General features: G+C 33.5%; 2 protein-coding genes across 2 annotated transcripts, besides 6 other annotated features; one reads left to right on the plus strand and one right to left on the minus strand.

The window, feature by feature from the left end:
• Positions 1 to 158: 158 nt before the first annotated feature.
• ACLA_032340 (uncharacterized protein) lies at positions 159 to 4556 on the minus strand (the record flags this gene model as incomplete). The annotated part of the gene is made up of 3 exons (XM_001269924.1): positions 159 to 488; positions 545 to 3725; positions 4441 to 4556. The coding sequence occupies 3 exons, from the start codon at positions 4554 to 4556 to the stop codon at positions 159 to 161; spliced, it is 3627 nt and encodes a 1208-aa protein (XP_001269925.1).
• A 413-nt stretch (positions 4557 to 4969) lies between these two features.
• Positions 4970 to 4990: a microsatellite.
• A 3976-nt stretch (positions 4991 to 8966) lies between these two features.
• Positions 8967 to 10271: a mobile genetic element.
• Positions 9688 to 9737: a microsatellite.
• Positions 10272 to 14973: 4702 nt separating the features above from the next.
• Positions 14974 to 15071: a microsatellite.
• Positions 14974 to 15072: a microsatellite.
• A 3465-nt stretch (positions 15073 to 18537) lies between these two features.
• Positions 18538 to 19640, plus strand: ACLA_032350 (Zn(II)2Cys6 transcription factor domain-containing protein; the record flags this gene model as incomplete). Its single annotated transcript, XM_001269925.1, has 3 exons — positions 18538 to 18607; positions 18667 to 18796; positions 18860 to 19640. 3 exons carry the CDS (start codon positions 18538 to 18540, stop codon positions 19638 to 19640), a joined length of 981 nt encoding a protein of 326 aa, XP_001269926.1.
• A 1620-nt stretch (positions 19641 to 21260) lies between these two features.
• Positions 21261 to 21360: a microsatellite.
• Positions 21361 to 21662: the final 302 nt, after the last annotated feature.

A 21662-nucleotide genomic window follows, 5' to 3' on the forward strand; every position in this document is an offset into this window, starting at 1 on the left:
ATCCTACAACACAAATCCGCTTCAAGTATCTCGGGATCTACCAGACCACTGGCGATAGTGGTGAGTACGTACTACAGTAGATAGAACCTCCCATATCACCATAGCAAACCCCACTTGTATCTTGCAGCTCTCAATCCGATTTTTTCTTCCCTGGCCCCTTAATTCATGCCTGGGCCTTTCGAGGTTGCCGATCTGCAGACTGGGACACATTCATGAGACCTGCAGGTGCTCTTCTCAAAATTAGGGCTTGAGTCTCCTTGGCCAGCGTTCTTCGTCAGACGTTGCTCGCTCTCCTGGAGACGATGCAGCAACTCTTGACAGAGGTCTGTGTGATGTTTTTTGATCGTCTTCATATGCTGTCTACACAATCTTATTCGTTCTTCTTGTCGTGCAAAGAGTTGATCTAGTACTTGGTAGTATTGCTGGCGGTATGCATCGAGGACTTTGCTGAAAGTTGCTCTCTCCCGGTCCAGCTCACGCAGTAGATTCTGGGTATCCAGTGAGCAACGAGACTTGAAGTATCTTCCCCGATCAGCAGACTTACTTCGTTTGTAACCAGGAGCACGTCGTGGGGTTTTTCTTGGAGTGACTGTATAGGCTTTTGCACATAGTCATGTTCAGGCAGTTCGCTCCATGAGCTCCTTTCATCGGATTCTGAACTTGAATGAGTGGGATACAAATTGCCCTCTGATGAAGACGGCGCCAGCTCATCTCTGTTTGTTTGCAAAGACTTCGGCTCCTTAGGTGGCGGCAAGGTTGGAAAATATAGTGTGAACACATCACCTGATGAAGTAATGATATGTCCTTTTGCGGCACATTTCTCAGATGGGGTCTTTTCTTTACCAAGGGGAACTTGATGACTTCCCGTTTCCCACTTTGTAGGCAGGGTGTCCCTGCGACAGGCTTCCAACTTATCATGGAAGCAGGAAATCTTAGGGCTGTCCTTAAAGCTTCCTTGCTCAACGACTTGATCCAGATCCGCCTCGCATCCTGATTCAATTACCTCTCGCTGTACACGACTTACTCCAATTTGCGTGGATTGTTCATATCCATGATTGAAATCAAAGGCTGTTTCATCAGGAGAATAGCCTCTAGTGATGTGCTGTAAGACGAGTCGGGGACTTCCATTCCTGTCTACTATTGTTTTTCTGGGCGTTGGATCCAAGGACGCTGTCACTCGAAAAACACTGTGATCAGTAGAATCTAGTGAATCGGCTTTCTGGCTTGCCGTCATGGCCTTCGATTCAGAATTTCGAGCCTGCTGGTGACTGATGTGTCTTCCTTCTGCAACCGACAGAACCCCGTCTCTCAGGCCTGTTACTCCTGGACGATGACATGCAATTTTGCTATTCTTCGTGATAGAGCTATTGTGGTTGCGGGAAATCTGCATGTCAGACTGGCCTTGAGGTACGCATTCTTTTATTAAACTGGGCTCGTCGTGCCAGCTTCTTTTCCTTGAGGGGTTGTCTGACTCGACATTAACGGAACGCCTTTTTCTGCTCTTATTATTTTCGATCATCCCAGTACTGCCCTGGCTTCTGCTTGGTTGATGTCCTTGGACTGCTCTGCCATCTGATGATATGATATTCACGTTGATCACTGGTGGAGCTGAAGCCTTGCAACGTGAATCATTGGGCGATAGCGTCTTTTTCGCATACGCTGCGGAGTTTGTATGTTGAGCTATCTCATCGTCTTGTCCCTTGTTGTCAGCATTTTCTTGTGATCCCTGCTCTTCATGCTCTATCTTTCCGTGGGCCGCGGGGCTGTTTCTCGCAGCATTTGGCACCAGGTGCCTGGAAGAGTGGGAGCTGCTGTCGTGAAAACCTGCAGCCAAATTCTGGCCAAAGGCTTTCCCTCCTGTTAGCTCTTTATCGCTTCTCAAAGCAGGTTTCATATTGCTTGCAATGCTCTCATTAGAATGCCCGTCTCTATTGCCCGAATAGTGTTCTCTTAACGACTTATATGCAAGCAGGTAGCCCATATCTTTCGCCTCGTCGGACAGGAAAGCAATGTTCATCTCAACTCCTGACACGTCAGTGTTTGCAACGAGACCATTGTCCGGCGCGTTGTTTGTCGAATTCTCTGGCTGAGACTTGTTTTCTTCTTCGGGCACAGCAATTTCAGTGGCGAGGCATTCTTCCAACCTTTTGCTTCCGTCCTGGCATTTCCTTCTATCTGTGGGACCTTTTATATCCTTCGGTCTCGAATTTTGTGCTAGATTCAGCCTCTCCGCTCCATACTGGGGACAATAATGCGCCTCTTTCCCGCCGTTCTTTGCCTGGGAACTCTTTCTGCGCTTCCTGGCTAATGTATCGGCCTTCGGTTTTCTTTTTGCGCCTACTTTCTTCTGGTTTCGATCAAAAAAAGACCTCTCTCCAGGCAAAGGTGAGGAAACCGAAGTAACCTCGGGATCTTTCTGGCTTGACGGCCCTTTCGCGTCGTCACTTGGTCGAAGGTCCTCGTCCCAGTCAATTGTCCCTCTGGAATGAGTGTATTTTTTCCTGGCTGAATTGCGCATTGGAAAGATCAAAGATTCCTGTGTGTCTGGCCCCAACGCTCTACCACTTGATTTGCTTGCTCTTATTTTCCGCCTTTGTTGCTTTTTGTCTTGCATGTTCAGGTTACCTTCTACAGATAGCTCTTTAGCATCTTTGCTGTTGAGGACTTCAATATGATGATCTTGCGATTTCAACAGTCCATCATCGGTTACTGTGACTGATTTTGTGTCAGTGGGTTTCCAGCCAGAGGGCTCCTTGTGCGAATGCATTGCTGACTCCTCAAAGTTATAGGCAGTCAACAGATTCTCGCCGTCGTTCTCAGATAGAGACTTTCGTCCACTTTCTATGGGAGGTTCTGAGGCGGTAGGTTGTTCGACCAATTCTTTTTCACTCGGCCTGTCACCCTTTGGAACCTGTGAACTTCCATCTAAGTGTGAGGCCCCTGCGTGAGGTACCGCTGTACCAGATCTGGAGTCATAACCGACTGTCCTGTCGCTCACGGGTTTATCGAGTCTGGTAATTGAGGCCGAGCTTCGCAAGAAATAGTGCTCTTTAGGCCCGCTTAGTAGATATTCGTGGTTGGAGGACTTCGCAGTTATTTCCTCCTCGCTATCGAGTGATATTACTATCGATGATGTCTTTCGAGTGAGTGAGGTGAGGGAGCTCAACTCGGTGCTCTGTCTGTTGAACTCCTTGCCAGCTATCTCTATCACTGTTTGAAGATCTGTCAAGTCATCGGGTGATGTTAGGCTGAGAGTCGACGCTCCCAATCCCTGCCTCTTTCCATTCAGTGACACTGAAGCCTCCGCATCAAAGTGTAAGATCAACTGTGATATTTCTCCGTTGGTGCTTTGCTTCAGTCTTCGTGCGTAGCGTAACGAAGATTGCACCGAGATAAGGAAGAATTGATAGCCCGCTGTTGACCGCCGTGTAATGATATGTATAAATGTCAATGTCTCTGTGCCAACTAGCGCAACTATAGTACCCTGTGCCAACACCTCGCAATTGTCCTTGCTCGATTGGACAAGTTGGCAGGAAGTGAGCAGAACAACCCCAACGCGCCTTCGTTCGCTTTCATAATACTGAAAGAAGAGAACCAGGTCTTCCGGATGAGCTTTGAGACAATTTACGAGTAAAGTATTGTGTTCCGTGTCAATTGAATGCCAGATACTGTCGATATCGGTCTTGGAGTGAGTCAGTATATGTAGGAGAATACCAGCGAAGAACCTTAGTACGGCATCAGGATCATCAAGGATAATAGAAACAGCTCTGTTATTTCCAAGGTCAGATAGAGTATGGGCCCCCCATGGAGACATTCCACGCACCGGGAAAGATCATGATCCTGGGTGTTAAAAACCACGCAGCTTGAATCACCAGACTCAGATATAACCTCAACAAGGAGTTTGCCCGCCTAGGATATCTTAGTGGTGTATTAGAGCATTGAGTAATCACGACATACTAGTGTCCGAAGCTGTTTATCGCGGTAGTCATCGACGAACATGCGATATAACGTCTGCACGAGCTTGCGTTGAACGGTCTGTGATTGATTCCGAAACCGGAGCAGTGACATCTCAGGCTCTTCATCTTCTGGACCTACAACATAGCTGGATTCGTTCTGCGGAAATCAGTTTCTCTGCGACAACCATCAAAGCACTAAGACACATAGGACCCTACCAGCAAGAGCTCCAGCCCACTTTTCTGTTCACTCTCCGCATCCAGGTTGAGGAGCAGGTAGGCTAGACAGCGAACAGAGTTTGTATTCAGCGATCGAACTATACTGGTCTCGAATTCGTGTAAGACGGCAGTGACTCGACGAAGATCCTGCGTGGAGATAGGCGTTTCAATTCGTAGTAAAGCATCAATGAGATAGCTGGGAACACTTCATGAAGTCAGCGCATTGGAGAGAGAGAAAAAACAAGCTAGTCTTGATCTAAGCACTTACAAACACTCTCTATCGTTCTTCTGTTTCGTAAAGATTCGCTCTAGTCTTGTAGCAAGTTCTGTGAGCTCAGCCAGTTGCTCGTCGCGTCGAACTATCTCTGATGACGAAGAAGGCATCTTGTATCCTGCAGCACCGCTCCGATGTCTGAAGCCTTGGTTCGATAGAAATGGACTTTGTATGGACGATGGAAAGAGCGTTGAGAAGAGAAGAAGACATAAGCCATCACATGACGGGACTGTCAGCCGAACGAGCATCTATGTGCGCTTGATCAAGGTAAAGGTCTTCAACAAATGACACTCAGTACGCCGGTATGCATTCAAGGGCTGTTTTGCTCTCTGATCGATCTCTTGGCCAGGTTCTTGACTTTGGTTTCCAGGTAAACATTCTCGAAAAGTGATTGGCATCTCATGATATTTGACTGTCCTGGCCTGATCCACAAGGCACCATCCTATGCGCAGATACCCATTATAGTCAGTCCACTGTGTGGGTGACCTGGACCCATTTCCTTGAAAACTGGGGCAGTTAACTATCAATTCAATTCAATTCAATTATCCATTCACGCATCTGTCAGCCTAACAGCTGAGTGGCGGAATGTCCCTAAGGGTAGCTGGGCTATCTACTATTAGAGGTATTCTGTAGTCATGTAAAGCAGAATATAAATCAGCTTTTAGTATAGTATTAGCCTACGTAGTTAAACCCTATTCTTAAAGTAGTTATATTACTATATTACTAACTTTATAAGTTCCTTAAAAAGAGAATACATTTATTCCCTATCTTTATAATATTAGATAATAATAAGGAGTTATTTTAGGTGTAGTATAGGTTACTCTAAAGTTTAGATTAATTTTAGGTTATTTATAAAATTTATATAGTAGTTAGTAAAGGCGTCATTAATATTAAAAAAATAAATTAAATATCTTATTAAATGTAGGAACTTAGTAGTATTATTAATAATTAATCTCTTACAACTAGGATCTACCCTAATAATATCTATTATTATTATTATATCTTTATCTTCTAGCCTATATTTATGAAATAGGCTAATACTAGTAAGACTGTCTAAGTCCTTTCTTTAATTATTCTAGTCTAACTAATTAGAAGCTAAGAATAATAAGACGGGATTAGATAATGTAGTCATAACTCATATACTAAAACTACTAGGGAGAACTATTACGTCACTATCTTATCTAGTTCTCCTAATTTCATCTAGTTCTTGATTCTTCTACTTTAACTTCTATTAGATAAAGAAATTTAAAGCTATTTAGAACCCCTTTTTCTTCCCTTTTTATCTTAAAAGATGGATTCATCATAGAATTCAGGCTATCTTACTACTAGCTAGCCTACCTACCTACCTATCTTCCTGAATCCTGCCTTTCACCCCTAAAGCTATCAAAATAGAAGCCTAAGATATATATTACTTACCTAATCAGTATATATGTTTAAGCCCTTACTTTAATATCTATTAGAGTTAATATTAAGATAGTTTAGATAACTCTTTAGCTCCCTTACTAGATAATTTAAACCTAGGTTAAAAAAGCTAAGGATTTGTAAGACCGGTATAATATCTGATAGAAGATAGTAATAGATCAGTGTGAAGGGATCATAAGGTTATATTATTATTAACAGGAGAACTAATTACTAGTCTATGGAATCTTGCTCTGCCAGTGAGGTTTTACACCAGGCTGTCATGTGCTAAGCCGGCCCTACTACTTGCCAGTATGCAGCCTTGGTGCCTTGCCCAGCTCATTTAGTAGAACTATTCTCCAGCACCGTCCCTAACAGGATTATAGCTATAATCTATAGATTAATTTATATATCTTTCCTAAATATATAGAAGATAAGAAGTATATAGGCTGCCCTAAGGAGATTACTAAAGCTACTAAAAAAGCTATCCTTAAATTAGGAAGAAAGGATTAAAAGAGATATAAAAAATTATCTAAAATACTTATATTTAAAGTTAGTATCTTTTATTCTTTTATTTTATATATCCTTAAGTAGTATAGCTTAAAAATAATTAAAATAATTACTAAACTAAATCTTATTAATAAGATAAAGTAGAAAAGACTTTTTTTTTACTTTATTTATATAGATTAAATTCTCAAAGATTAAAAGAATATAATATTTATAGATAAAATCTTAATTTTACTTAATTAATTATATAAAGCCCTAAAAATATAGTATATAAGCTAGAAAAAAGATAATTCTATAATTATATAATAATATTAGAAGAGAAGTAATAAATTTATAATATAAAGCATATTCTTCTATAATAAGAAGGGTCCTCTTTATATTTAGACTCTAAAGACTACTTAAGATAAGAGACATATTTAATATAAGATTAAAGCTTTAAACTAATAACTTAAGCCTATATAGAAGATAGAATAAGAAATTAATATAGCTCTAGTATATCTAAAGCTTTAGAATAGTAAGATATCTAGTTAGTAGTTATCTATCTAAATATAAATAAAATAAAAAGAATAGTTTACTTATATAGGATTTAAAGAGAGGGATTAACTAATGTGATATTAGTGAACACATATTAGTAGCAATATCTGGTGAGTATCTGGGTCAACCTTAGTGATCTAAGGTTAATAGTGAAATCTCTGTAATATCTATGATTATCTATTATATAAAGTAACTAGATAGTATAGATATAAATAAGAGTATCCTCTCTAATAATAAAGAGAGTAAGACCTAGCTTATCTCTCTTTTTATTCTTAATAAAATTATATAATTATAGTAATTCTATCTAGTAATATATCTAAATTTATAAGAATATAATTAATTTCTAAGAACTTTATAAAATCTAAAGTTTATCTTTAATAGATTTATACTACTCTTCTCTAAATAGTAACTACTAAATTATAATTAAGATAATAATTTAGTAAGTCTAGTTATTAGGAATGATGCCAGAGAATAGTTCCACTAAATAAGCTGGGTAAGGCACCAAGGCTGCACACTAGTGAATAGTAGGGCCAGCCCAGCATATGACAGCCCAGTGTAAAACCTTACTGGTAGAGGAAGATTCTATAGACTAGTAATTAGTTCTTCTATTAATAGTAATATAACTTTATAATCTCTTTATACTAATCTATTACTATCTTTTATTAGATATTATAGTCTTATAATTCTAATTACTTCCTAAAATCTAATTAGCCTACTAGCCTACTAGGATACTATTAGAATACTAAATATCTATAGCTAATCTACTCTAGGATCCTCCCTCTAGTAAATACTAAATTAAAGAACCTAATATAATAGAGAAATGCCTTAAATTACTAAGAAGGTTACTAAGATAATAGAAATAACTCTAGATAGTAAATAGAACCTAAGTCCTAAGTAGCTAGGTTAAGAAAGAAGATATTTAACTTCTCCTAGAAGAAGAATACTACTTAGAGCTAGAAATCTAGAGAATAGAAATCTAGTAATAGCTAAATAAGAAATAAGCCTAATTATAGGATTATACCCTAGAAAGTATTAGGGAAACCCTACTACTAGAGAGAATAACTCTAGTAGATAAAGATATACCTAAAGTAATAAAGAAAATAATTTATATAGAATAACTACAGAAATCTATAAATATAAAACTATTCTTAGTTATAATAATATAGAAGTATATTACCTTTATAAACTAGATATAGATATACTTTAAGGAGTATTCTAGCTAGTTTAAATCTAAAGATAATTAGATAGTAGTAGCCTTAGTCTAACTTATAAATAATTAATATAATAAATAATATATATATAAGGCTAAATTATCTAGACCCCTTTAGTAATCTAACTTTATAGACTTTTATATATACTTAGTTATAGCCCTAGAATACATATATAAGAAGGCTATAATCTAATTTTATAATACTACTTAAATACTATAGTGAAGTATATAAGAATTTATAACCTATCTAGATAGTATTTACTCTTAACTAGCTAAGCTAATACTAGACTTTTATTATAAAGATATCCTATACTTCTATATCTTCCTAATTATTTAAGCTAAAATAATAAGATTTTTTAATATACTAGAACTCCTAGAAGCTTATATCTCTTACCTAGCTATAATTAAGAATGGTATCCTAGAAAGATAAGAGATATTAAAAAAAAATAATTTAACTAGTTAAAGTAGGCTTTAAAGCTAGAATATTAATATCTATCTAAACTAGAAGACTATAGACCTAGATAGTAAGAATTCTAATAAATAAGTCTAACTAAGAATTACTAAAGGAGGGACTCTTTAAAGAGGAAGTTTTCTTACTCTTTTAAAAGAGATAAAGTAAATTAAGCTTATTAAAAATATAGATAACTTAACTACTAGATATATAAATATACTAAATCCTAGAAAAATAACTAGCTAAAAACTAGAGTATCCTATACTCTATATTATAGTAGTACTAAAAGTTAGAAAAAATTCTAATAATAATAAGGTACTTACCTACTAAATCATTATTATAGTTAAATAAAATTATTATATATATAGAACTCTAATTAATTATAGAGTAGAGAGAATCTTTATAGATTAATAATAAATAAAAGAATTCTTATTAAAGATTAAAGAACTCTTATAATTAATATAGGTTAATAATAGATACTCTATGACTTCCTATAATTAAAGAAGTATTATTATTAAAATTACTAATTCTATAGGAAATACTAAGCCCTAGGAACTAGTTATAGAAGCTATTAATATAGTTAAGTATAACCTAATCTTAGGGATAGACTGGCTAAAAGCTACTAATTTAGATATTAAGTAGAAAAAACTCTCTTAGTATTATTATAATAGAGAATCTAAGGAAAAAGAACCTAATATTAGGATAATATTAATAGTAGAGGCTATAAATAAATTAAAAAAAGGTATATTCCTATATACTATAGTTATTATTCTTAAAGGAATTAAAAAACCCTTAAGGTTACTAGTAATCTAGGAGGGCTTAAGATCTAAGGAGGTACTACTTCTAGAATAGAAAGAATACTAAGATATATTTAATATAGAGTAAGTAGAAATTATACTATAAAATACTATATATAATTATATAATAGAGCTTAAGAAGGGTAAATAACCTCTATATAAGCTACTATACTTATTATCCTAGGAAGAACTCCTAGTCCTTTAGAAATATATTAAAGAATATCTATAGAGAGGATAGATTAGACTATCTAAAAGCCCTATAGATACTCTAATTTCATTTATACCTAAGAAGGATAGTAGATTATAACTATATATTAATTACTATAGATTAAATAAAATTACTATAAAAAACTATTACTTACTATTACTAAAAAACTATTACTTACTATTACTAATAAGTATGTTAATAAATTAGCTAGCTAGTATATAAATTTATATTAAGCTAGATCTCTATAATACCTATCACAGAATCTATATTTAGAAAGGAGATAAATAGAAAACTATATTTTATATATGATATAGATATTTTAAATATGCTATAATGCTATTTAGCCTAGCTAATATATAAGTAATATTCTAATTATATATTAATTAAGCCCTGAGTAATCTGCTAGACACCTACTATATAGTATATCTAGATAATATCATAATTTATTCTGATAGTATAGAAGAATATATATAATATATTTATAAAGTACTAGCTAGACTCTAAAAAGATAGACTTTATATTAAGAGGAGTAAGTATAAATTCTATACTATAGAAATATGTTTTCTAGGCTTTATAGTAAGCATAGAAGGCATAAAAATAAAGTAAGGCTATATTATTATAATTATAGAATAGCTAGAACCTAGGAATATCTATAAAATCTAGTAGTTCCTAAGCTTTACTAACTTCTACTAGAGGGTTATCTCCTACTACTCTAAAATTACTATTATAGTTATAATGCTAGCTCTATTAGCTTCTTTTCTTACTACTATAAATTTATTAAGTCTTACTCCTATAATCCCTAAGGTACTAGAGACTCTACTTATTAATGCTATAGACTCTAGCTCTATAATATCTCTAATATTAAGCTTAATACTTCTACTCTCTGCCTTAGAAACCCTATAGGGTTAGGAAAGTCCTGCTATAATAGGTACTAATTCTTCTATTCTAGATTATTTTATTAACTAGGTTAGTAGACTTTTTAGCTATTAATTATAATATATAGGCTAGTTAGATAGATAGGTATAAAAGTATAGTCTATATATCTTTAGAATCTTATTTTATTAATAGAGTTTTTTATTAGGGCTATTATTAGCAGCTAGTATTTATCTTATCTATATTTTAGTTAAAGTTTAATCTTTTCCTGTGTTATTAGTACTTATTTAGTATATTTTTTATTATATTATATCTTCTTATAGTAATATAAGTTTCTAAAGCTATAATATTAGTAATATAGGCCTCTAATTCCTATATATTTTTAGAGTCTAGCTATCCTAACTACTTAATTAAGTAGTACTACTTTCTATAGACTATCTTATTTATTATAATTTTTTCTAAATATTACTCCTAGCTACTATTAAGCTCTACTAGGCTAGGTTTTAGATCTATATTTAGAGTTCTCTTATATAATTTTAGTAGTAAGATATAAAAGATAAGGTATAATCTATAATAAAGTAATAAGAGTTTTAGCTTATAGGCTTATTTTCCTATAATATTTATTATCTAAAATAGTCTAATTTACTAGTTATCTAGCTTCTTACTTAATCTACTTATTTAGATATTCTTTATATAGAGTATTACTTAGTCTCTAACCTAGAAGATAGTATCTAGTCTTTTCGAGTTATAGCCTTTTTTTATAGCTTTTTTTACTAAATCTAACTTAATTACTAGAAATTCTCTTATTATATATAGGTCTTTAACTCTTTCTATAGTATTTAGGTTTAGGTTATTTATATTCCTTAGAATATCTATCTATATTCTAGTTAGTATCCTATAAGGGCTTATACTAGGGAGATCCCTAGTACTAAATATTTAGAATTATTATAATTAAATTAGGTATATAATAGCTATCTTATCTAGTCATCCTAATAGTAGTTAATATAGATATAGAGATAGTATTTTAGTATCTAATTTTATCTTTCTGTCTTCCTATCTATCTATAGGTAGAATACTATTAAAAATTAGTATTTTATTACTAGTAGGTAGGAAGTAGAGTAAAGATTAAAATTTTAAGATAAATAGTAAGCTATAGTTATTTACTAGATTCTATAGTATTCTAAAGTAAGAGATATACCTAATATAGAATAAGTTAGCTAGTGTAATGAGTAGACACTGGGCTGCCTACTTACCACTGAGGCAAAAGACCTACAATGATTTGACCCTATGTCAAATCATGGCCCAGTTCCTATATATATATCTAGATAGCCTAACACTTACCCACCTTGTTTGGTGGAACTATTCTCTGGCACCGTTCCTAACAAGATCTTAGTAATCCCTTACTACTTGGAATCTTATAAGAAATACTAGTTTTATAGGTCTAAATAGCTTTAGAGTTGAACTTTCTATCTTATCTCTATAGTAAAATCTATTAAAGTAAGCTGCTATATAAATTACTATAGAGTTAAACTTACTATAGTTTTATAGCTAAGCTTACTAGCATGCTGTATACTTTTGCACCATAGCTCCATACATCAGGAAAACATTATGCAACATATCAGTATACATGTCCAAGTCTGCTGCAGTTGCCACCAATGAGATGTAAGGACTAAGGAGGCCATGCCAAGGGTTAAAACACATGCCAGGGAAGAGATCGCCTGGGAAAGGTACCATCCCATGTCACTTGTTACACCTGAGCTCGCATTACTCCGTACATCACATAACCTCTCTGGTAGGCAAACACAATATACATAGTCGCCTAACTAATTTGGAGCTGAGGAATGGCAGACAAAACAGGCGACACTTCGTTGTTCTGATGTGATCGAGCTCAAAGTGTGACGGTCTGGTCTTACCTTCCAGATCATGTGACATAGTAAGATATCTCCGACATGGAGATCAGTCTAATGAATGATCTTTCCATCCACCAGCATCTTGACCCCTACCATCAGGTAGACTTGCAGACATGTCCATAACACAAAGTTAATGAGGCATTTTCTTAGTCCGTACGGCCGACGGACTGAAGGAAGATCAGCTGGCATAGGCTGGTGTATTAGCGAAAAGATGGCGAGGTCCTGGGCCCTGCCAGTTGAACGCGCCCATCCAAAGGGCCTCATCAGCCACCCAGCTGAGAGGCAATAAGGCTAAGCAATTATGACTGCGTGCCAATAATATCTCATCTCTTGCCGCCCTAGCCCCATTTTCATGCTTAATGTTCACCACAAGGTAGGGGGGATTTTTTCAATGACTACTGTGGTCCACCCTGGTAACTTCATTAAGTCAGTGGGCCCGGCAGGGGGTGTAGGCGCTTAGGGCTTCCACCTCACTGCCTTCCTAATTAGGTATGAAGGAAACTTCATATCTTCAAGATCTGGGGAATCCAAATAGTAGTAATATAGTGATATTCAACCATGCCTACTACTCCTAAACCTACTACTCCCCCTAGATCATCTAAATCTAAGTAGTATTCTGTATATCTTACCCAGGATGATTAAATTTAAATCCTAGTATTAAGAGATGCAGGGTTTACCTACTAGTAGATATCTTCTTAGCTTTAGATTATTTATTATTAAGCCTAATATATATATTAAGCTTAATAAGCCACCCTAAAGAAGCCTTATAGCTAGCTATTAAAGCTCTCTAAAGAAGAATAGAAGATATAAATATGATTATTATCTTTATCTTATCTTCTAAGTAGGCCTACTAGATATTATACTATAAGATAGTCTAAGAGCTTATTCTCTTAGTTAGAATACTAGCCCTATTAAAAGCCCTTAAGAAATAAAATTATATATAGTATAAGGCTCTATAAAAGCCTCCTCTCTTAAAGAAGAATATATATATATATTTTATCTAGACTCTTAAATATATAAATTAAATAATAAAACAATAAAATTAGATTCTTTAGACTAATAAGACCTAGGTAATTTTAGGCTTTTATATCTAGAATTCTAAATTTAGATAAGAAGAAAAATAGAAGCAGAGCTAGATAAGATATATCTTTATATTTCTTCTTCTTAATAATATAGATAGATATTTTAGGGATCTTTTTATATAGATTAGAGAGATCTCTATCTCTTCTAGAAGAAAGAATAAGACTTTATTTATATAAAGAGATACTATAAGTAGATTATATCTATAATTAATAATTATCTATATTTTATCTATTATTAGAATCTAGATAAATAGCTTTATCTTATATAAGATAATACTCCTTAATATACTAGTAAAGAGACTTTTTAAGAGCTTTATAAGTATAGGATCTACTCTATCTTTTAGTCTACCTACTCCCCTAATCTAAATCTAATAAAGATAATATAAAATTAGATAAAGCACTAGATTTAAGATAGATATCTAGATAATAATTAACTATCTTATAATATTCTATAAGATGTTATATAGGTAGTATAGGATGTTATTCCAGATAAATTTCTTAAGGGTCTTATTTAATCTATATAGGCTAGATGTAAGGTAGTCATTCAGGCAGAAGGGGGTTATATAAAATATTAGAAATCCATAGAATTTCACTATCTTATTATCTTCCTATCTTACTATTCTATATATAGATTAGATAGTGGCAGTATTCATAGGATTACTACCCCTGCCAGGCCCACTAACTTAATGAAGTTACTGGGGTGGACCACAGTAAATACTAAAATGACACATTATTTTAACCTTTTTACAGCTAAAAGTATTTTTATTGGAGAAAAGTAAAATTTAAAGCCTTTTAGGCCTAAAGATAGTGAATCTAATTAAATATTAGATATAGAATTTAATTTTGGACTAATTAATAAAATCTAAAGCTATTTATACCTAGAAGATAATAAATCTAATCTGATTTTTAATATAGAATCTAATTTTAGGCCTCCTAACTCCTAAGGCGATTTTATAAGTATCTATAATAGCTTAACAAGCTAAGAAGCCTAAGAATTATCTATCTTTAGCCTCTTAGCTACTAGCTCTAGATAATCTCCTCTTTTTTAAGCTAAATATCTTTATCTTCTAGTATAGAATTAAGGTTATCTATACTAAAATTAATATCTTTAAGTCTATCTAGAATCCTAGTATTTATACTTATAAATATAAGCTTATTTATCTATTTAATATTAATAAAATTCTAAATCTTTATATACTAGAGGTTTATTATAGAGAAGGAGTACTTAGAGATTATCAAATTAGTATTAATATTAAAAAGGTAGAAAATAAGGAAGATAAAGGCTCTTATAGTAATAATTTATAATTAGAGATAGATCTAATATTAATATTATATAAATTAGTATAGAAGATAATTACTTACTATCTAAATATAATATTATGATTCCAACAGCAGTTTGAAATCTAATAACTACTGATTTAAAATTGATGGGATTCCTCTAGGTAGGGATGAATAGTATTTAACCTATCTAGATACTAATCTTACATTCCTATCTATATATAAAATATTTCTTATACCTAAATTATTTATGTAATATTCTTCTTTCTACTCCTTAATTAGATAGATGGATAGATAGACAGATAGATAGATAGATAGACAGATAGATAGATAGACAGATAGATAGATAGATAGACAGATAGATAGATAGATAGATAGTACAGAAATACTATATATAGTAGTAAGAAACTAAAGAAAGAAGAGGAATATGTTTTAGATAATCCCTAATATTGATTATTAACTTTAACTACTACTCTACTATAGTGTATTATATTTAGTTATATATCTAAAAAGGAGTATATTATTAAAACTACTTAAAAGGAGTAAATCCTATATATAAAAAAATAATATATACTTCAAATATAGGGATACCACTGACTAATAACTATATCTAAAGATAATATTATATTTATTAGTATCTAGGACCTATAGATTAATAAGGCTAGTCTATTACCTAATTTATATAGATATTTTTACTTATTAATTAGTACTTATTATTACTTTATTTAGTAATTAGATAGCTAAGGATATATCTCTCTTATAATAATAGAACTCTATAATAGCTAGATAATTAATAACTACTTATAAAAGAAAGGAGTAACTAGCTCTATAGTTCATAAGAGTTTTTAACTTAATTAATTACTCTTTTTCTTAGACTTCTATTAAGTAATATATAGAGTTAATACCTATAGTATTTAAATAAGCCTAGTAATTTTAATCTTCTATAAGTTAAATACTTTCTACTATAATTAAGTATCTTTATATAGTCCTTTCTTTTTATTAATAAATAAGTCCTACTAGGTATCCTAATATTTTAAAGCTTTCTTTATTTAATTAATAAGTACTTCTAAATTTATTAATTATACTTAATTTTTATATTCTTTAAAGAGTATAGATATAGATATCTTACTTTATTATAGTTAAAATATACTTTATTCTAGTAATACTATATCTTCTATCTATATAAGCCCTTCTTTAGCTATTAGGAGCTAGTAATTATACTTAGGTCTATTAAATTACTCTTATAATTATTAAATAATAATCTTAACTATAGATTATTACTAAGTTATTAAATAATAATTAAATTATTCTTATAAAAAGTATAATATCTAACTACTATATTATATAACTAAAGTTATATTTATTCTTTTATTTATCTCTTTTTAAGCTTAGGATAACTCCTAATAATAAATTTCTAAATAAGAGAAGCTTTATCTATTAATAAAGAGATCTAAGTAATTACTTTATCTAGGATTATTATATATAGCTATACTAGCTATAATCCCTAAGTAAGCTATTTATATTCCTTCTATCTTTTATTATTAATATTATACTTCTTAAAGTTTTTTGGGAGTTATATATAGAAGGCTCCTATATTAATAATTATTAATATAAGATTAATTTATACTTAGGTCTTATTAGCCTTCTACTATTTATAAGTATATTCTATAAGCTTCTACTTAATAATAATAAGATATTCTTAATTAAAGAAAATCCGTTTTATTAATAATAAAATATTCTTAAAGTACTTCTTAATCCTCTTTTATTATTTCTAGATAGTATTCTTTATATATATATCTTAGTATTCTAGGATAGGGATAAGATTTAAAACCTTAAAGATAGATTATTCTTAAGAATAATAATTTATCTCTAATAGTCCTAGAGGTACTATTTATTTACTATATTATTCTTAGTAGAGAATTTAGAATAAGCTATTAATATTAATAAGAGAGGCTTCTTAAGCTATTATATTAAATAATTTATTAAAGACTTATCTTATATCTTCTAATTAATCCATTACTAGATTATTTACTATAAGTAAATTATTATTATTAATTATTTTAGTAGGAGAGTTAGAGGGTATTATCTTATAATAATTAATATTTCTAATAGTTAATTTTAGTTAGGGCTTATTAAATAACTAAGTAGTATATTCTAGCCTAAAGTTATTATATCTTTTATTTTTTTATCTCTTTTAGATATCTATAATAAAAATTCTTTATTATACTTACTAAATCATCCCCTTAACTATGGTTTAGTAATTAATATTTAGGGAAGAGTAGTATAAATTTATTAGAGATAAACTTGAGGTCTTATAAAGTTTTTATAAATTAATTATAGTTCTATAAATTTAGATATACTACTAGATAGAATTACTATAACTATATAATTTTACTAAAGATAAAAAGAGAGATAGGCTAGGCCTTATCCTCTTTATTATTAGAGAAGATACTCTTATTTATATCTATACTATCTAGTTATTTTATATAATAGATAATTATAGATATTACAGAGATTTCACTATCAACCTTAGATTACTAAGGTTAACCTAGATACCCACTACCTATCACCACTGATATGTGTTCACCATATCACACTATTATTAGTAGCTATCTTTACTAATTTTTATATTTATTCATTATCTTAGAATAAGGCTTACAAGCTTGAGGTTATTAATCTAGTAGTTTTTAATATTGAAGTATTTATAAAAAAAATATAAAAATTATATATATATATATATTTACTATTATAAAATTACTTAAAGCGATCTAGTTACTAGGAGATAATATTATTATATATAATTTAACTAAACATAATATTCCCATAGAACTATAAGATTCTAGAGGTATATTCTATGAGAAATACTCTAAAATACTTCTACTATATTAATATTAAGATTATATAATTAATATAAGTATTAATAAAAATCTTTCCTTTAGGTTAATTGTAATAACTAGGCACTGGGCTGCCTACTCATTACAGAATATTAATAAAAAGAAAGAGACTATATTATATAGTTATAATTTAGTCTTAGAAGTTTTTGAGGGCTAAATTAAATTAGAGTATATCTAATTAAGAGCTTTTTATTAGCATTTATATATTTAAATATTAGTAATAATGTATAAAAGGTATATATTATACTATTAAAGTTCTTTTAGATTATACTAATTTATAATCCTTAATAAAATAGCTAAAGCTAAATAGAAAATAGAGTTATTAGTATATGTTATTAATACTCTATAATTTTATTATAAAATACTAGCTAGGAAAAGGAAATTCTACTAATATTTCTTTATAGATGAATTTTAATTAACCCAAAGGTTAGGGAGAAATAAATAATCTAACATTATTATATAAGTAAATAGATCATAAATCTCCTATTATCTATATTCTTAAATACTAGAAATTCTTAATATTTACTTGTAATTTCTAGTTAGGGGCCACCTAGCGACCTGGCGATCTGGCGAGCAGATGACCTCCATTTGTGGTGTCCCACATCAGGACTGCAAGCTGATTAGTTACCATGTACCCCGGTATGTTTGTGAGGCCAGGGTAGGTTACATTGGAAACGGAGTGGCCGAAGGCACACCGAGCTTGGCCATTTAGGAGAGACCTTCAACTTAAGCATGAGGGGAGTAAGACGCGCCGTGCATGCATCAGCGACAAAACCAATACTTTTACTGCATTTATGGAAATCGTTGTTGGGCCGGAAAACGTGATAAGAATCCTTCCCAAGTAGCTTATATGATGTGGGTTCACCCGGCCCGAACTTGATCAATGACTTTTGTAGCACCGGTCTAGATTTGACCAAAGCCGAATCGGCAAATCTTCGATTCCGATACAATGCCCGAGGATGGGGTCCGCTTAGACCAAGCAGAGCCGCAGGCTCCCATGTGGTCTACGCATGATCCTGGTATGAAAATTCCATCGAACATAATTGAGACATAGCTAAAGAAAAAATATTGAGTACAGCCTGCGATCAGTGTCGATCTAAGAAGCAACGCTGTGAACGGCAACGGCCAGTATGTAGCAACTGTAAACGGTTGAACCTAGTCTGCGACTACTCTGGGCGAGGAAAGAAGCCCAACCAGAACACCGAACTGTGAGGACCCAGTATCGAACAGTCTGAAGCTCTCTTGTGCATGGCTGCTGACGTGCTAACCAGTATTCGCCGATTACGCCAGGCAGAAAGTCGCATTAATAGTCTTGAAACATCTCTGTCTCGAATTCAACCCTACCTCGACAGGATTGAGGCTGAATCAGTGCTGTTTAGTCTTCCCGCAGCGGGAGAGCTATCATCGACCTGTACGACTGGTCTCGAACTTACCCAAAGTGACAGCTTTGAATGGCCACCGAGTCCTCCTGAGGTTCAGCAGCAGCTCTCGGAAGAAAGAGGCAGCATCACATGTCTCGCAGTAGCCTGCACGAAGATCGCAGTTGCAAAATATGCTGGAAACAATCAAACAAGTGGACCGTTAGCCACGCTGACCTCATCTCTGCGACAGATCTCCGAGCTCCAGGAGAAGCTCCAGGACGGAATGAATATGAGGGTCACAGTATTGAGACCTCCGTTGGCTATACTGCAAGCGATGGCGATAACATACTTCGACATGCTGAACGATTCGTTCCCTATGTTCTCCAGGGACAAAATTGAGGAGCACATGGAACATTACGACGAGTCTTGGAACGACAGCCAGGACGTTGCCTACTCGCTCTGCTTCAATAATATCATTCTCCTGACTCTTATGGCCAAAGTTCGACGCCACCTTGCACAGGATGTGCCAGCTGTAATTGAGTTGGAGCTCCTAAAAACATTCTCGGACAACGCGTTGGGAGCGTTCGGGAGCCTGGAATCCCTTCTTTATCCCAGGATAGCGAATGTGCAAGCATTGCTTTCTCTGGTGAGGCCGTTGATTCTCTGGAGCTTCTGTCAAAACCTGTACTGACACAATCAGTCCCTAGTGTGCCAGTCTATGTGCCTCACGGATCTGGCACGAAGATGCCTACAGCTCTCACACACTCTATGGAGACTCCTGGATTTACGGAGCGGTCTACTGCAGAGTTCTCAACGCCCGGTACTCGACGAGGAACACATCAACGTATTCTGGTGTATCTTCGTCCTGGAAACCTCCATCTCGACGAGTGCATCTAAACGAATACCCTCATCCGCCATGATCGAGATGCCCCTGCCGCTGGAACAACCGGGCAGCCGTGGCAGAGAACATTTTCTTGCCACAATTCGCGTCGCTCAGCTTCGCCATGACGTGTTGGTTTCTCGCACATCCTTTCTTCATGTGCCCACGGCCCAAGATCTTGCAATACGCCATCTCGAAGAACTTCAGAAACTTCAGTCAACTCTCGGTATTGATGTTGGCCCGTTCGCATCATGCCCTATAACGGATGGCTTCCAACTCTGGATTACCCTCAGCTGCTTGACGACCAGACTGATGATCAACGAGGTGTTTCCGGGGAGTCTATATCGCGACACAGTCCTCTCGACTGCGCAAAATACGATCTTGATCCTAACATCTATAGGAATGGACACAGGCGAAAACCTCAAAAATCAGCCACTTCTACCCCTATATCTATAAGCTCGGATCATTTCTCTTAGGGTTTTATCCCTGTCACTAACTGGACTTTCTAGTCTATTTTCCACCGAATCGCTTGCCGCCATCTCTGCGCTTGCATCAAACGTTATTCAAGATCCCCACGCCACCAGCGACGTCGAGTTGCTCAAGAGCTTCCACCAGTCGATGAAAGCCAACCTGATATGTCCCCATATCACCTGTTCCACCAGACTTGAGGCTCTTGTGGGTGCCATAATGGAATTTGTGTCTGTGGTTAGAACGCTCCCGGATAGCTGCCCGAGCACAGATCTCACTCCTGGTATGTTGGTGTCCGTCGCCCACTCTAGCGAGCTCTAACATCCGCTGTAAATTAGGATCTAGTGATAAATCGGTTGATTTCACCTTCTTAGATACAGACCGGCTGCTTTGATGGGTTACTACTTCTCTCGCGGTGTCTTCTCATGCTTTTCCAACCCACTGGCCACAGGGTATAGATTATATAATCAGCCAGAGCGCAATAGAAAAGGAAAGTAGACTAGAGTTGAATAGATTCACAAGTGAGATGAAGGGATGCATAGATGGTGAATAAATCTCAGGCGCACTATGAAACCTACAGCATCAAGGCGTAAAAGATGAAACCTATCTTAGTCATCTAAATAGGTAGAACTAAGAATAGGACTCGTATATGTGGTATTACTAAGGGTAAGGTAGTATCACCAGGGGTGAAGAGAAATAGGCTGGGCTAATACCTCTTTACTTACCTGAGGTAAGATCTTCTATTTATACCTAGCTACTGGCTATCTATTTAAAAGATAAGTTATAGATATTATAGAGATTTCTTAGATTAATCTTAGTAACCTAGAGTTAATCTTAATAATTATTAATCTACTTATAATATTTATTTACTAATATCACATCCTCCCCTACTTAAGATAAAGCCTATTCTTAGTAGGTTATCTAGCTCCTTATTAAAAGGTCCTTATAGTCTAAGGGAGTAATATTATATATAGTAAGTAGAATTTAGTTCATCTTTAGTAAGTAATATTAGATTATATTTAGTAAGTAATATTAGATTATACTTAGTAAGTAGTATTAGATTACTTTAGAGGGTAGTATTAGATTACTTAGTAAGTTAGGTTATTAATATAATTATTATAGTAAAGATAAGATAAGATTATATATTATTTATTTTAATTTTAAGTAACTCTACTTTATCTTACTTATTTTTTTTTATCTCTTATATTTCCCTTTCTCTTTTCTCCTCCTATAAGTATCTTTCTTTTTATTATATTAATTACTATCTCTCTTTTAGAGAGTCTCTTTCTTTATATATTAGTCTCTTATATTCTTCTTATACTTAGTAAATATAGATACTCTATAAAAGAAAAGTAAAGGCTATCT

Source organism: Aspergillus clavatus, genomic scaffold, assembly GCF_000002715.2.
Source record: "Aspergillus clavatus NRRL 1 1099423829805 genomic scaffold, whole genome shotgun sequence".
Lineage (NCBI taxonomy): Eukaryota > Fungi > Ascomycota > Eurotiomycetes > Eurotiales > Aspergillaceae > Aspergillus > Aspergillus clavatus.